General features: G+C 48.2%; 1 protein-coding gene across 2 annotated transcripts in view; it reads left to right on the forward strand.

The window, feature by feature from the left end:
* Nucleotides 1-16,962, forward strand: part of LOC141051051 (uncharacterized) — a 110,280-nt gene that overhangs the window by 53,858 nt on the left and 39,460 nt on the right. Inside the window, exon 1 of one of the 2 annotated variants that reach the window (XM_073547872.1) lies at nt 15,257-15,328. The exons of the other annotated variant lie outside the window; for it this stretch is intronic. Within the exon in view, the coding sequence (XP_073403973.1) occupies nt 15,302-15,328 (27 nt within the window). The 5' untranslated portion in view covers nt 15,257-15,301. Of the gene's footprint in view, nt 1-15,256; nt 15,329-16,962 lie in introns of those variants that run through there. 2 annotated transcript variants of the gene reach the window in all.

Here is a 16,962-nt window from a genome sequence, read left to right on the forward strand (position 1 = left end):
TGGTCCGTTTCTGGAAGCTTGGGGGGAAGACTCTTCAGGATACACTGTATTTGGCTTGTCAAAGGCTTTGCAGGCCATCAGGAAGGCCGGTAAGCTCAAGGTGATGGGATCCCCCGCTTCCCAAAGGGGGTTAAGCAACTGTAATGCATCTCCTGTTAGGTAGGACATTAGTAATCCTACCTTTACCCGATCACTGGCGAAGTAGGGAGCATGCCATTGAAAATAGCGTAGGCACTGCTCCTTAAAGGCATGACACTGCTTAAGGTCCCCATCATATCTTGGCAGGTCCGAGGGAGGTTCAACTTTAGGTATGCCAGCCTCTAGTTGAGCAGTCTATTGGAGACCACAATGGTGGGTGGAGCAGTGAAGGATTGGGCTTCAGACTGGGTAAATTTATTTGGTTGCCCATACTGGCAAAAAAGCTCATCTTGTTCTGAGAGCGAAAGGATATGGGACTCAGCGGGGACCATGGCTTGTGCAAACTGTCACGCTCGCGCCTTGGCTGAGTGGCGCAAGCCAGGGGGTTGTGGCCCCACTGTGCCACAAACCAGACTACCCTGGAAGGGGCGTAACTACGGCAGCTACCTCGGTCTTCACTGGAGCCTCTGATGGTGAGGTCAGGCTTGGGCGGCAGGTAGCTGCCGGGTGCCACTCCAGGGTGGTGTCTGGCTGTGGCTGCTGATCCCACTCGGGAACAGGACACCTAGACAGGAGCGAGTGACAAGCAGGCTGAGACACAGGGCAAGCCGGCACGGCTTGGAGACACAGGACAGGCGGGCACGGCTTGGAGACACAGGACAGGCGGGCACGGCTTGGAGACACAGGACAGGCGGGCACGGCTTGGAGACACAGGACAGGCGGCAGACAGAATTCACAGCATGACCCGGAGCAGTGAGTAAGTTGATGTGCGGGGGATGGTAGGCCATGCAGTGATGCCAGCAGGGTTGTTACACTTTGCCTCATCATCTCCGTTAGAGTTGAGCGACTTTTGGTTTTTTAGGGTCGCTTTTCGTTTCGTGAAACCCGACTTTTCCAAAAGTCGGGTCGAGCAAGATCGTCCGATTATAGGGAAAAGTCGGGGTCGTCCCGAAGCACGAAACCCAATGTAAGTCAATGGGGAATAAAAGTCGGCAGTGAGAGGAGGACAGGAAACACACCTACAGTGCCCATTTGAATGCCAAAAGCATCAATTCTTCTTACTTAAGCTTGTCAACCTTAATTAACTTCATAATACAAGTTACGCACTGAAAAATGGGGGTTATTTGGCTAAAGTTGTGGGGGGGGGAGGGCTGGCTGCAGGTTTTCATGTGCCCTGGGCGAAAGGGCGCCCCTTTAACACATACCACAACTCATCATGCTCCGATACGGCAGATAAATAGCGGTATAGTACAATGAAAAATACCTCACTTTTTACATCTCATGACGAGGCCCATCTATTTCTCCATACAGAATCATTGGTCCCATATAATGTTTGAAACAGTATATGATGAGCTCCACATAATGCTACAGTACATTGGTCCCCATGGATGAAGCTCCACTGTCTTATGGGCCCAAATAATGCTCCAAACATAATGGGCCCCATTTCTAATGCTCTAGTGTATAATGGGCCCTGTAAATGCTGCTCCAGTGTCTGATGTCCACCTTTGGAATGTTCCAGTGTATGGTGGGCCCCATCTATCATTCTCCAGAGTATAGTGCTCCCCAAAAATTGCTGTCCCAACATTGAAAACAATCAAATAAGTCTCCTCGCTAGGGAATCCCTGTACTTGTCTGGACAGGTGCTGTAGCTTGCTTAACAGCTCGCCAGCCGTTCTCACGCCCAGTATGGATTGCACGTGATTGCACAAAGGTTAGAAAGGGTACCGTATCCCTGGATAACATGTATGGATAGCGTACACATTCAAAATATATGTCTCAGGAGGCAGGCTCAGACGGTGTTAGGCCCAGTATGGATTGCACGTGATTGCACAAAGGTTAGAAAGGGTACCGTATCCCTGGATAACATGTATGGATAGCGTACACATTCAAAATATATGTCTCAGGAGGCAGGCTCAGACGGTGTCAGGCACAGTATGGATTGCACGTGATTGCACAAAGGTTAGAAAGGGTACCGTATCCCCGGATAACATGTATGGATAGCGTACACATTCAAAATATATGTCTCAGGAGGCAGGCTCAGACGGTGTTAGGCCCAGTATGGATTGCACGTGATTGCACAAAGGTTAGAAAGGGTACCGTATCCCCGGATAACATGTATGGATAGCGTACACATTCAAAATATATGTCTCAGGAGGCAGGCTCAGACGGTGTTAGGCCCAGTATGGATTGCACGTGATTGCACAAAGGTTAGAAAGGGTACCGTATCCTCGGATAACATGTATGGATAGCGTACACATTCAAAATATATGTCTCAGGAGGCAGGCTCAGACGGTGTTAGGCCCAGTATGGATTGCACGTGATTGCACAAAGGTTAGAAAGGGTACCGTATCCCCGGATAACATGTATGGATAGCGTACACATTCAAAATATATGTCTCAGGAGGCAGGCTCAGACGGTGTTAGGCCCAGTATGGATTGCACGTGATTGCACAAAGGTTAGAAAGGGTACCGTATCCCCGGATAACATGTATGGATAGCGTACACATTCAAAATATATGTCTCAGGAGGCAGGCTCAGACGGTGTTAGGCCCAGTATGGATTGCACGTGATTGCACAAAGGTTAGAAAGGGTACCGTATCCCCGGATAACATGTATGGATAGCGTACACATTCAAAATATATGTCTCAGGAGGCAGGCTCAGACGGTGTTAGGCCCAGTATGGATTGCACGTGATTGCACAAAGGTTAGAAAGGGTACCGTATCCCCGGATAACATGTATGGATAGCGTACACATTCAAAATATATGTCTCAGGAGGCAGGCTCAGACGGTGTTAGGCCCAGTATGGATTGCACGTGATTGCACAAAGGTTAGAAAGGGTACCGTATCCCCGGATAACATGTATGGATAGCGTACACATTCAAAATATATGTCTCAGGAGGCAGGCTCAGACGGTGTCAGGCACAGTATGGATTTGACGGCCCAGATTACACAGCGGAGGAGCAGGGAGAGGTAAAGATTGCAAATGCTGGGGCCCTGCCCAAGCAAGGGGGGCCCACTCGTGGGCGTCGGTACTGGCACTGGGCCCCTCATAGTACAGCGGTGTGCACCACCACCGTCAGAGACACTTGATTGCACTATGAGGGACCCTGTGCCAGTGCCCGCGCCCAAGAGTCGGCCTACCCACCTGTCCAGGGCAACGGCACTCGCACGGTGTCGTGTGGTAGGTGGTGACCCCGGCCATGGGGGGGGAGGCAGCACAGTTAGGGAGTTTTAGAAAGTGGCATATGTTGATGTTGGACATTCAGCTGATGCAAAAGGCGAAATAGGTGAAGTACCAGGAAGAGGTGGACCAAAGCAAGCCATTTTTCTGTCACCCTATGTGTCATCAGGGGAAGGTGGGACAAAATCCTTGGAAACCCATGCGTGGTTCATTTTAATGAAGGTTAGATCATCCACATTTTGGGTTGACAGACGGGTCCTTTTTTCTGTCAGGATTGATCCAGCTGCACTGAAGACTCTTTCCGATAGCACACTTGCAGCTGGGCAAGCGAGCTCCTGTAAGGCATATTGGCCCAATTCAGGCCAGGTGTCCAGTTTAGCGGCCCAATAGTCAAAGGGGAATGACCTGTGTGGGAGAACATCGATATGGGAGGAAAAGTAGTTTGTAACCATAGTTGACAACTGCTGTCTCCTGTCACTTTCCATCGATGCAGTATTACCAGTTGTGTGAGCGGTATTTGAAAAATCAGTCCACAACATTGTCATGAAACCCCTGTCTCCAACGCCACTTCTGCTGTGTGCACCACGAACACCTCTGCCAAGCTGCCCCCGGCCCGTACGGCTCGTGTGAGAACCATCACCGCTGCTGTGTGCTGGGAATGCCTCAAGCAACCGATTTACCAGAGTTGCTTGTTTATTAGCCAATATTAGGTCAAGGTTCTCCTGTGGCATGATGTTTTGTAATTTGCCTTTATAGCGTGGATCCAGGATGCTGGCCAACCAGTAGTCGTCATCGTTCATCATTTTGGCAATGCGGGGGTCCCTTTTTAGGATCCGCAAGGCATAATCTGACATGTGGGCCAATGTTCCCGGTGTCAATGATGCACTGCGAGTGCTGGGTGGAGGAGCACTTTCTGGCAAATCCACATCCCTCCAGTCACGCACAAACCCTGTACCAGACCTTGCCACGCCAACATTTTCACTTGCCCCACGAGATGCATCCTCCTCCCCTAATTAATCATCCCCATCATCCTCCTCCTCCTCTTCTTCCTCCACCTCGTCCAGGAGAGGTCCCTGAGCAGACAATGGCTGAATGTCATCAAGGATTCCCTCCTCCTCTTCCTCCTCATCAACATTGGCTGCAGACGCCTGCTCCTTAAGGTGCGTCAAAGTTTGCATGAGCAGACGCATAAGTGGGATGCTCATGCTTAGGATGGCGTCGTCTGCGCTTACCAGCCGTGTGCATTCCTCAAAACACTGAAGGACTTTACAAAGGTCTTTCAGCTTCGACCACTGCACGCCTGTCAACTCCATGTCTGCTCTCAAAGTGCCTGGCCGTGTATCCTCCCACAAATGCATTATGGCCTGCCTCTGCTCGCACAGCCACTCCACCATGTGCAGGGTGGAGTTCCACCTTGTTGCAATGTCGATAATGAGGCGGTGGTTGGGAAGGTGGAGCAATCGCTGCAGCTTCTGCATACGAACGGAGTGTACAGGCGACCGGCGGATGTGCGCGCACAGTCTTCGCACCTTCTGGAGCAGGGCTGTTAACTCCGGATAATTTTTGAGGAAGCACTGCACCACCAGGTTCAAGGTGTGAGCCAAGCAAGGTATGTGGCTGAGTTTTGAAAGGGCTATGGCTGCCACAAAATTACGGCCGTTATCACTAACTACCTTGCCTGCCTCAAGATGTACACTGCCCAGCCATGACTCAGTTTGTCGCTTCAAGTACTCGGCCAGCACCTCGGCGGTGTTTCTGTCGCCCAAACACATCATCTGCAACACAGCCTGCTGACGCTTTCCACTAGCTGCTCGATAGGGGGACACATCGTGTGCAACAGTGGCAGCTGCAGATGGAGTGCTCGTACGACTGCGCTCTGTGGACGAGCTTTCGCTTCTGGAGGAGGAGGAGGAGGAGGAGGAGGAGGAGGAGGGTCGAACGCCTACAGCCAACTGTTTCCTATACCGTGGGCTAGGCAGCACTGTCCCACCACCGCTGTCCCCTGTGGACCCTGCATCCACCACATTAACCCAGTGCGCAGTGATGGACACGTAACGGCCCTGGCCATGCCGACTGGACCATGCATCAGTTGTGAGGTGCACCTTTCCGCTCACTGACTGCTTGAGTGCATGGACAATGCGGTCTTTCACATGATGGTGGAGGGCTGGGATGGCTTTGCGAGAGAAGAAGTGGCGACTGGGTAGGTCATAGCGTGGTACTGCATAGGCCATGAGTTCGCGGAAAGCTGTGCTTTCCACCAACCGAAAGGGCATCATCTCAAACGAGATTAGTTTGGCAATGTGGGCGTTCAAACCCAGTGTACGCGGATGAGAGACTGAGTACTTTCTTGACCTACTCATAGTGTCTGGGAGGGTGAGCTGGATTTGAGAGCTGCATATGGTGGAAGTAGCGGTGGACAGGGCGGACTGAGAGAGGGTTGATGATGGTGATGGAGTTGGTGTTCTTTCTGATGGCCTAGAATCAGTCTTTCGTTGATATAACAGTGGGATTCCCTGACTGCTGTGGTCTTGCAACGACACCTCAACATTTGCTGCTGTGCTAACCGGTGGGCTTACAGTGGGGGAAACAATGTAGCGTTGCTGACTACCTTCTTTGTGATCAGTTGCACATGTGGCACTTGAGGTTTGGTGTTGTGTCCACGCTTGCAAGTGCATGCTGGTTAAATGTCTAAGCATGCAACTGGTATTCAAATTTTTCAGATTTTTCCCTCGGTTAAAGGTCTTTGCACACTTCTTACAGATAACCTTGGCCTGATCATGAGGATTTTGTTCAAAAAAGTGCCACACTGCACTCTTCCTACTTTGGCAGACATTTTGCGGCCTAGCACGCTGTGATCTTTTGACCCTCTGGACAAGCTGTCCAGCAACTCTTTTGATGTTTGGAACCTGTCTTTGGAGTGCTCCGGGCCTGCCAGATAACAGCTGTTGCGATGTCGATGTCTGCTGTGGATGCTCCTCATCTGAGCTATTGGAAGCAGCACCCTCTTCCCCCAATGGATGCCAATCTGGGTCAACAACTGGGTCATCCATCACCTCCTCTTCTATGTCATGTGCACCTTTCTCTGTGTCACCGTGTATGGTGGTATAGTGTGCGGGAAGGGGCACCTGAGTCTCATCAGGGCCAAAATCTGGCTCTGTACACTGTGAGGACAATGTAGTGCTCTGAGTGAATGTACCAGCAGAATCATCCATCAGTGGCTGTGCATCAGTGCACTCCATGTCAGATTCATCTTGGCCTGGGTAATTCACCATTTCACTTGATAATCCAGGCATGGTATGTGAAAACAGCTCCATGGAGTAATCGGTAGTATGGCCTGCGTCATCCTTCAATCTTGGTTGGGGTGAAGGACACAAGGAAAGGTGTGGTTCATGAACATGAGCCTCCAATGACGACTCAGTGCTTTTACTTTTTACAACTGAAGAAGAGGAGGCGATAGAGCTGGAGGCTGAGTCAGCAATGTAAGACAAAACTTTTTCCTGATGCTCTGCCTTTAAAAGCGGTTTGCCAACTCCTAGAAAACTAAGCGTTCGAGGCCTTATGTAGCCAGACGATGACGCAGGGTCAGCACCTCCTGCATTCGGTCCTATTTTGCTCTTGCCACTACCATCAGATCCACCACCAACACCATCATTACCAGCTGCCAACCCCCGCCCAATTCCACGGCCTCTTCCACCAGCCTTCCTCATTTTTGGTAGAAATGTAGACAAAATCCAACAAACTATATAGTAATGTAAAACAAGGTACAAGGTGTCTATAGGACAGGGGAGATTTAGAATTTCTGCACACACTTGTGGACAGTGGACACTTTTGGATTGTGTGAGGCCCACTGATATCTGAGCGCTATGTGACAGGCTCGATGGCACAGCTGCCTGTGACCAAAGTGACGAGAGGATAATGGAGATTTTGAATCTCTGCGCACACTTTTGGACACTGGACACTTGTGGATTGTGTGAGGCCCACTGATATCTGAGCGCTATGTGACAGGCTCGATGGCACAGCTGCCTGTGACCAAAGTGACGAGAGGATAATGGAGATTTTGAATCTCTGCGCACACTTTTGGACACTGGACACTTGTGGATTGTGTGAGGCCCACTGATATCTGAGCGCTATGTGATACGCTCGATGGCACAGCTGCCTGTGACCAAAGTGACGAGAGGATAATGGAGATTTTGAATGTCTGCGCACACTTTTGGACACTGGACACTTGTGGATTGTGTGAGGCCCACTGATATCTGAGCGCTATGTGACAGGCTCGATGGCACAGCTGCCTGTGACCAAAGTGACGAGAGGATAATGGAGATTTTGAATCTCTGCGCACACTTTTGGACACTGGACACTTGTGGATTGTGTGAGGCCCACTGATATCTGAGCGCTATGTGACACGCTCGATGGCACAGCTGCCTGTGACCAAAGTGATGAGAGGATAATGGAGATTTTGAATCTCTGCGCACACTTTTGGACACTGGACACTTGTGGATTGTGTGAGGCCCACTGATATCTGAGCGCTATGTGACACGCTCGATGGCACAGCTGCCTGTGACCACAGTGACGAGAGGATAATGGAGATTTTGAATCTCTGCGCACACTTTTGGACACTGGACACTTGTGGATTGTGTGAGGCCCACTGATATCTGAGCGCTATGTGACACGCTCGATGGCACAGCTGCCTGTGACCAAAGTGACGAGAGGATAATGGAGATTTTGAATCTCTGCGCACACTTTTGGACACTGGACACTTGTGGATTGTGTGAGGCCCACTGATATCTGAGCGCTATGTGACACGCTCGATGGCACAGCTGCCTGTGACCAAAGTGACGAGAGGATAATGGAGATTTTGAATCTCTGCGCACACTTTTGGACACTGGACACTTGTGGATTGTGTGAGGCCCACTGATATCTGAGCGCTATGTGACAGGCTCGATGGCACAGCTGCCTGTGACCAAAGTGACGAGAGGATAATGGAGATTTTGAATCTCTGCGCACACTTTTGGACACTGGACACTTGTGGATTGTGTGAGGCACACTGATATCTGAGCGCTATGTGACACGCTCGATGGCACAGCTGCCTGTGACCAAAGTGACGAGAGGATAATGGAGATTTTGAATCTCTGCGCACACTTTTGGACACTGGACACTTGTGGATTGTGTGAGGCCCACTGATATCTGAGCGCTATGTGACACGCTCGATGGCACAGCTGCCTGTGACCACAGTGACGAGAGGATAATGGAGATTTTGAATCTCTGCGCACACTTTTGGACACTGGACACTTGTGGATTGTGTGAGGCCCACTGATATCTGAGCGCTATGTGACACGCTCGATGGCACAGCTGCCTGTGACCAAAGTGACGAGAGGATAATGGAGATTTTGAATCTCTGCGCACACTTTTGGACACTGGACACTTGTGGATTGTGTGAGGCCCACTGATATCTGAGCGCTATGTGACAGGCTCGATGGCACAACTGTGACAAAAGTGACTAGAGGATAAGGGAGATTGGATTGCTTTTAAAAAAGCAGTTTGCGGAGCAGTGGGTAAACAGCAATGCCAGCGTGTCAGGAAGCCTTAAAAGGCAGCCCAACAACCAACACCACTGATACACCACAATATAGCCTCCCCTTGCACTGCACACACAGTGACTTGTGTGTTGTGCAGGCCAAATCGCTAGCAGCAGAAGCAGTTTTTTTGTCTTCTTCCCTGCCTAACGCTCTCCCTACAGAATCAGCAGCAACCTCTCCCTATACTAAGATCGGCAGAAGTAAGATGGCGGTCGGCGTGCACGCCCTTTTATACCCCCTGTGACGCCCACCAAAGCAAGCCAATCACTTGCATGCCCTTCTGAAAGATGGTGGTGACCCGTGCCTAGGTCATCACGTTGCCCACAGTGTCCGTGGATCCTGATTGGCTGAAAAAGAGCGCAAAACAAACTTTTGAAACGCGACTTTGGCGCGTAAGTCGCCGACCTCGTGACCGACCTCATCCTAGGGTCGGGTTTCGTTTCATGAAACCCGACTTTGCCAAAAGTCGGCGACTTTTGAATTTTTTCGACCCGTTTCGCTCAACTCTAATCTCCGTCATCTGTTGGTCTGCTTGTAGTTTGAGTTATCACAGGGAAGCTGCTGACTGTAGTATTTCTCTCAGCCCTACTGCAAAAATCACATTCTGCCTTTCCCTTCTCCTGTGATTTATTACACCTATTACAAATCCAAGTAAGGGATCTCATAGCTCTATTTGAATAACCCTGAGTATCCTCACTCTGTTGGTGATTGTCCTCACATTTCCACTCATCATTTTTCCTAATTAGCTTTAACTTCACTACCTGAGGACTACTTTGGGAGGGGCTGGGTGATATTTGTAACTTAAAATCATTCCCACTTCCCCCTGTGACCTCCAGCTCCCCCTGCCCAGAACTTTTTATTGGGGTGGAAAAACTATCTGGGGACCCCTTTGGAAGCACAGGGTATTGACTTGTAGCTGAATATGTAGGAGGAGAAGACTCAAAAGTAAGGGGGCTCAACCGCATCTGCATTGGAGATGCAGGAGAAATCATTCTCTCCCCCACATACTGAATGAATGGGGTTCCTGGTGTCTGGTAAATCACTGGTATCTGACCAGAATGGAGTCCTGACATGTGAAGGTCTGGTGGAGACAAAAATGATGGTGAAGAAAATTAAGGCATAGTACTAACCGTCAGAGTAGAAACTGGTGCCTCAGTGGACATGGATTCTATTCCTTTTCCACTAATGATTCTGTCCCTTGTAGGACTGCAACTACTGGTAACATTTGAGTCACTAAGAGAGATTTCCCTACTCTCACTCAAAGGAGCGGAGGGAGCTGCGGACACAGTCTGTCGCTGTAAAGGAGGGGCTGCTGCTCGCCCCTGCGCTATTTGATTTCTCCCTCTCCTATTCTGGGTGAACTCCCTCTTGTCATCATCATTATCAGTATTAAAATATGGATCATGCTGCTCAGCTGTTCTCATCCATGCGGCCACTTGCTCCTCATAACCATGTTTCTTAATCCATTTATTATGTTCTATGCTAAATCGCTTCCATCTCTCAACATCCAAGCACCCATTCTTCGGCATTCCTGCTCGCTCTAAAATTTTTGTAGCATTTCTCACCGCTTTTTGCCCATGCTCCAGGCGCACCAGATCCCTCATTTTATATCTTGGATCTGTGCTTCGTCCTGGCCTGGTAAATTTAATACCCATAGCAAAAAGCTATCTGAATCAGAAGCTGTCAAGGTTAGCTACTCCTATCTTCAGCTCTGGCTATCTGTAGCAGAAGCTGTCAAGGTTAGCTACTCCTATCTTCAGCTCTGACTATCTGTATCGGAAGCTGTCAAAGTTAGCTACTCCTATCTTCAGCTCCGATATCTATACTAGCAGGATCCCACTGGACGGTTATGATGCCCAGAAATCTCTGCTTCCAAAGTAACAAGCTGAACTTGTACTTTCTGTTCTCTCCTGATTCTACTACACACCTTGTAGAACAGGTAACTATATATCGCTACAAACAATATTATTCCAAAAGCAAGCCCTACATATTCCTCATACATCAGAATCAGAACCTGAATTCTCGCTAGACTCTGAGCATGCCAAATCTATTCCTGAGTCTGTTTCAGAGAAATCAAAATAATATTCATGTGAAACTGTGAAACTATATCTTGCCACCTTGGCATGTACCATCTAGTCTCTAAGATGTATGAAAAATATTCAGGATTGAGAGTCCTCAGTAGTTGATACCTTTTAATGGCTAACTGAAAAGATGGTAACACATTGCAAGCTTTCGAGACTACTCAGGTCTCTTCATCAGGCTAGACTAATACAAAATCTGAAGAGTCACATATTTATGCACAATACAGCCTAGAAAAAATGCAATAGATAAGACAAGTGACGTGAAGCAGAACTATCAATATGGGAGAGGGAGAAACATAAATATAAACATTGGACCAGTTCATAGATAAGGAGTCCGGATGTTTTATGGTCCTTTGATTGGGGTCTAGTTCTGTGTTGTGATGCCCCCACACGGTTTTAAAAGGAAATTCCTTAATTGATGTAAAAAGACATAAATCCATGCGACACATTCATTCCAGCACTGAGAGTGTCAAAGTTCGTCATAAATTTGTACTCCCAAACTCGTCTCTCTCTCTGAGAATTGAAGTTACCTTTCAATACCAGTAATTTCATATCCATGTTGCTGTGATCAGGGATACAGAAATGTTTTGCCACAGGTAGATCCATTCTTTTTTCTCTTATTGTGTGACGATGAGCATTCATCCTTGTTCTAAGCTTTTGCCCTGTCTCCCCCACATACATACCCCCAGTTGGACATTTAGTACAAATAATTAAGTACACCACATTAGATGTAATGCAGCTGAAAGTACCTGCGATCTTGTAGTCCTGATGTGAGTTGGGGATCTTTATCTTGTCCGTGGTCATTATAAATGGACAGGTTTTACATTTTTTCTGGTTGCAAGGAAAGGTTCCTCCAGCTGTTGGAGAGGACAGGGAGCTTCTGACAATGATGCTTCTTAAATTTGGGGGCTGCCTAAAACACAGCAGTGGGGGGTCTGGAAAAATGGATTTCAATCGGGCATCTTTTTGTAGTAAAGGTTGTAATTTACGTGCAGCTCCCCTTAGCACCTCCAGATTTGGGTTGTAGGTGACTACTAGAGGCACTCAGTTATTTTCTTCTTTAGCTTTGTAATTTAGCAGGTGATTCCTTGACAATCTGGTGGCTCTTGTAATTTGGTTTTCAATTGTTCTTGAATGGTAACCCTAAATTACAAAGCTAAAGAAGAAAATAACCGAGTGCCTCTAGTAGTCACCTACAACCCAAATCTGGAGGTAAATTTGTATTAGTCTAGCCTGATGAAGAGACCTGAGTAGTCTCGAAAGCTTGCAATGTGTTACCATCTTTTCAGTTAGCCATTAAAAGGTATCAACTACTGAGGACTCTCAATCCTGAATATTTTTTTATCTACTGGCTAACACGGTGCAAAGATATACATCCTGTATTAAGATGTATGACCAACTTTTCAATAATGCATGAGGGTGTGGCACTACATGACACGAAAATACTCTATACACCTTATTTGCTCTCCTGTACTGATGGGGAACAACTGGCGTCAAATGTATTCTTTCCAAAAACCAATCAGACCTTAATCTTCTCACTCTTTTTTCAACTATAGTAACCGAACACAGACAATTTTCACACGGCATTTAACACGTACACTTCACAGACTAGTATTCATCTCAAAGTGTCTTAAAGCCACTGGGCAATAACTGGCTCCTGGACTTCCAAATCTTTGCAATATCTCCGCTATCTCACAATTGACCGGGGTATCCCGAGGCACTCTGAAATGAATATTTATAGTCAAAATATACACTCTCACAGATCCAAGCCAGGTTATACCTGCCCACCAGCCAACTCCTCCAGTAATCTTTTCCTCAGACTTCCAATAACGTGGGGTGGCATCTGTCTGCAAACTCTTTATAACTATGCTTTGAACACACTGAGCACAGGACATTTATCAAATTTCCCTTGATAATCATTTTTAATTTTATTTTTGCAGATTCACACCAAACAACCAATTCTTATCCTTTTTCTACTTGCTTATCCTTTTTCTACTTGCTTATGCTTTTTGCCACTTACTTATCCCTCTTTACTACTTACTTATCCCTCTTTCTACTTAGCAACTGGCAAAGCAACAGAAACACATAATAACATAATCCACCAACCAAAGAAAAACCAAAATAGCAATTAAAGTGAGAAGGGTGGAACATGTGTAGCACAACATTACTTTCTATTTTCAATTCTGCATACTACATACACCATACGCATACAACTCACACTCCTTTGTAAGATTTAAGATTATCTAGAAGAAGAAAATTTTTAGCAGCACTTTTGGTCTGTTGTCCGGTCTTTTGCTTTGCAACAACAATTAAGCACACAATATTAGAATGTTAAGATGGTTAGTATTTTTAGACAGATAAACAAGTGCAAATATGCAACAACTACAAAAGCACAAAACAGAATAGATTAAAGCAAAGAGACAAAAATAAAATAAACCTAAATTTTTTTAAATTTTGTTACCCTAGGGGATTCCCATTCAAAGATCCAGACAGACTGACCTACCTACCTTGTCTGAGGGAGACATGCAAGGATGCGAGCAAAATGCTCACTTACCCGGGTCCTCTTTCTGCTCTCCCTCCGACAAAGCAAGGCAATCTTTTTCAGTCCAAATCGATAGTTAAAGGGGAATGCAATGCCGCTGTGGGCCTCCAAGTTGTCAGCGTCAGGATTTTTTCTCTAGTCACCAACCTCGGGTAAAGCTCACTTAGAGCTTCTCTTACCTAGGATCCTAGGAGTGGAGAAATAAAAAGAGAGACACAGGTTGCTTGTCTTTCAAGTTAATCTCATCCTTTAATAAGATGGGTGCATCTCTTATAGTGAACCAGAAAGAGGAAATGAACAAATATGGACAATTCCGTAATATTGTGTAACAAAAACAAAATGGAGGATATCTTGGCAAAGAAAGATAGTTATATAACGACATGTCAACTATATGATGAGTTATGAGATATCACTAAATTGGATGACAAGGATATGGAGGGGTTTTGGCATTTCCCTTGTATTAATTTAACAATTCGTGGAACAGTATCCTGTTGATGTGTTTGGCCAGGAAAAAGATTTGGCCTCAACATATTTAGACATTTATTTGGAACTGACCATTGGCAGAATTATCCTACCACGTAGACAGATGATAACAATTAAAATGGTGTCAAGGGTTACCAGTTGTTTTTCTGCTATTTTATAAATTTTAGCGAACTAAGATTAACCATTTCTTTAACAATATAGCTTCTGCTCCGTCCACCTCGTACACATGTAGCTCCGCCCTGTACACCTCATACACACACATGGGTATGCTCCGTACACATTGTACACATGTGGCTCCGCTCCGTACACCTCGTACACACGCGGCTCTGCTCCGAACACCTTGTACACATGCGGCTCCGCTCTGTACACCTCGTACACACAGCTCCGCTCTGTACACCTCGTATACACGGCTCTGCTCCATACACCTCGTACACACAAGGCTCCGCTCCGTACACCTCATACACACGCGGCTCCACTCCGTTCACCTCGTATACCCACGGCTCTGCTCCGTACACCTGGTACACACAACTCTGCTCCGTGCACCTCGCACACACACGGCTCTGCTCCGAACACCTTGTACATATGCGGCTCCGCTCTATACACCTCATACACACGGCTCCGCTCTGTACACCTCATACACACGCAGCTCCGCTCCGTACACCTCGTACACACGGCTCTGCTCCGTACACCTCGCACACACACGGCTCCGCTCCGTACACCTCGTACACACAGCTCTGCTCCGTACACCTCGTACACACACGACTCTGCTCCGTACACCTCGCACACACACGGCTCCGCTCCGTACACCTCGTACACACACGGCTCCGCTCCGTACACCTCGTACACACACGGCTCTGCTCCGTACACCTCGCACACACACGGCTCCGCTCCGTACACCTCGTACACACAGCTCTGCTCCGTACACCCCGTACACACACGGCTCCGCTCCGTACACCTCGTACACACACGGCTCCGCTCCGTTCACCTCGTATACACACGGCTCCGCCCCGTACACCTTGTACACACACGGCTCCGCTCCGTACACCTCGTACACACACGGCTCCGCTCCGTACATCTCACACACACACGGCTCCGCTCCGTACACCTCGTACACACACGGCTCTGCTACATCCACACTGTAAACCCCTCCTGACCCCCACACAGAATCTTCCCCTCATCCAGCACCATGACAACCAGCACAGCACAGTCCTGTATATACTGAGGCCCCTGATCATGTGACCCCTGACTCCTCCCCTCCTGTGACCTCATCCCAGGTCCTGTGCGCACAGAGCAGCCATATATGTGGAGTGCGGCTCTGCAGGTGGAGGTAGGTGCTGGAGATTCCCCATTACTGGGCGCAGGGGCAGTAACCCCTTCGACGCTGAGACTATTTTTGGTGTTTTATTGACACTTTCTGAGAATCACGGCGTTTTTCTCCCTTTCCTTCCCCCTCCGACACAATATGTCCCCCCCTCCTCCTAATAAATAAACCCCCCCTTCCCCCACTCCTGGTGCAGATACAGATGACCCCGGGACACAGCACCGCCCTCCTGGATCAGGTTCCCAGGTCTGGAGATGTGGCCCCGGGCCGGTGCTATAGATGTATGAGGGGCTGTTATCTGCGGTGTGAGCTGTACATGGAATGGAGACATTCTGGGGACAGATTATCCCAGAAGTAGAACTTCTTCTCTTGTTAGACAATGTAGCTGGATTTTAGTTGATATTTTTTCTCTTTATATTCTTAATGTCACCGTTCTCAGACCCCATTGTTAGGCCTCGGCTGTCATGGCGATATATTGGGATGTGTCTATGGGGACAGAGGCCGCCCATCTCTTTCTGCTTTTGGTAAAATGAAAAATAACCAAGAATATATCTTTGTACCATGTTATCCAGAAGATATAAAAACGTTAATCAAACTTGAGAGTCCTCAGTAGTAGATTTTTAATGGCTGACTGAAAGATGGTAAAATATAGGCTGCTTGTGTTACCCTGTGTATGCCAAAATACAATAACACTACCTATTAGCTGCGTGGGAAGCTAAGGTGTGCAGGTGTACTAGTGTGTCGCCTATGACAGGCATCTCGATGACCTATCAAAATAGAACGTGGTGATATGAAGAGTGATGTTATTGTGTGAACTAGCTTTGATTTTTACATAATTAATTTTCATTTTGTTGCATGGAATAAGTATTTTTCCATCATACATGAAGGCACCACAAGAGAGGGGATCCACCCAACAAGGACAGGAAACCTTCAAGATAAAAGGGGCGGCTCCTCTCCGCATCAGTTGGTTTCCTGTCCTTGATGGGGAACCCTCAAGATGAAAACCTCTTGAAGATTCTAGAAGAAAGAAGAGGATGCCTGGACCTTGGTCGGGTGGTTACTGGCAGGCACCGGTCTGCTACACCAGTCACCAGGTACCGGTAGTCGCCTCGGGAGCCATATATTCCTATGCCCCCCCGAGCGACTGCATGGCCACAGCCTGTGAGGCAAATGCCCGGGTGAAGTTAGAGCCACACAGGCCACATTGGGTGTTCCCTCCCTGATGCCAGCATACCCCATAGAAGTCCACGGAGGCCACTTTCCGTGATTCCTCCCTGTCGACGTATGGTGGCCATGCAGCCCGTGAGGCACATCGGTGCCCGGGCAGAGGTAAACTCCTCGGAGGACCCTGTCGAGCACAAGCCGGACACCGTGGACTGCCCTGGGAAACAAGTACCTGTAATAGTAGTGGCCAGGGCAGCGTGGAGGCTTCTTCCTGAGACCAGGTCCATGGGGTCCGCAGGTATGAGGGTGGCAGCAGCGGGTGTCATGGCGGCTGACGGCGTGAGAATGCCGCAACAGGTGTTCAGTGAACACGGGCGCACACCAGAAGGGAAGCCGGGTGCACGCAGCTGGGAGAGACCTGGGAGCAGGCAGCCATTAGCGGGAGCACGCACCAGAAGCAGGCACACCCTGGAAAC

Source organism: Dendrobates tinctorius, unplaced genomic scaffold (assembly GCF_039654945.1).
Source record: "Dendrobates tinctorius isolate UK_male_01 unplaced genomic scaffold, ASM3965494v1 ptg000155l, whole genome shotgun sequence".
Lineage (NCBI taxonomy): Eukaryota > Metazoa > Chordata > Amphibia > Anura > Dendrobatidae > Dendrobates > Dendrobates tinctorius.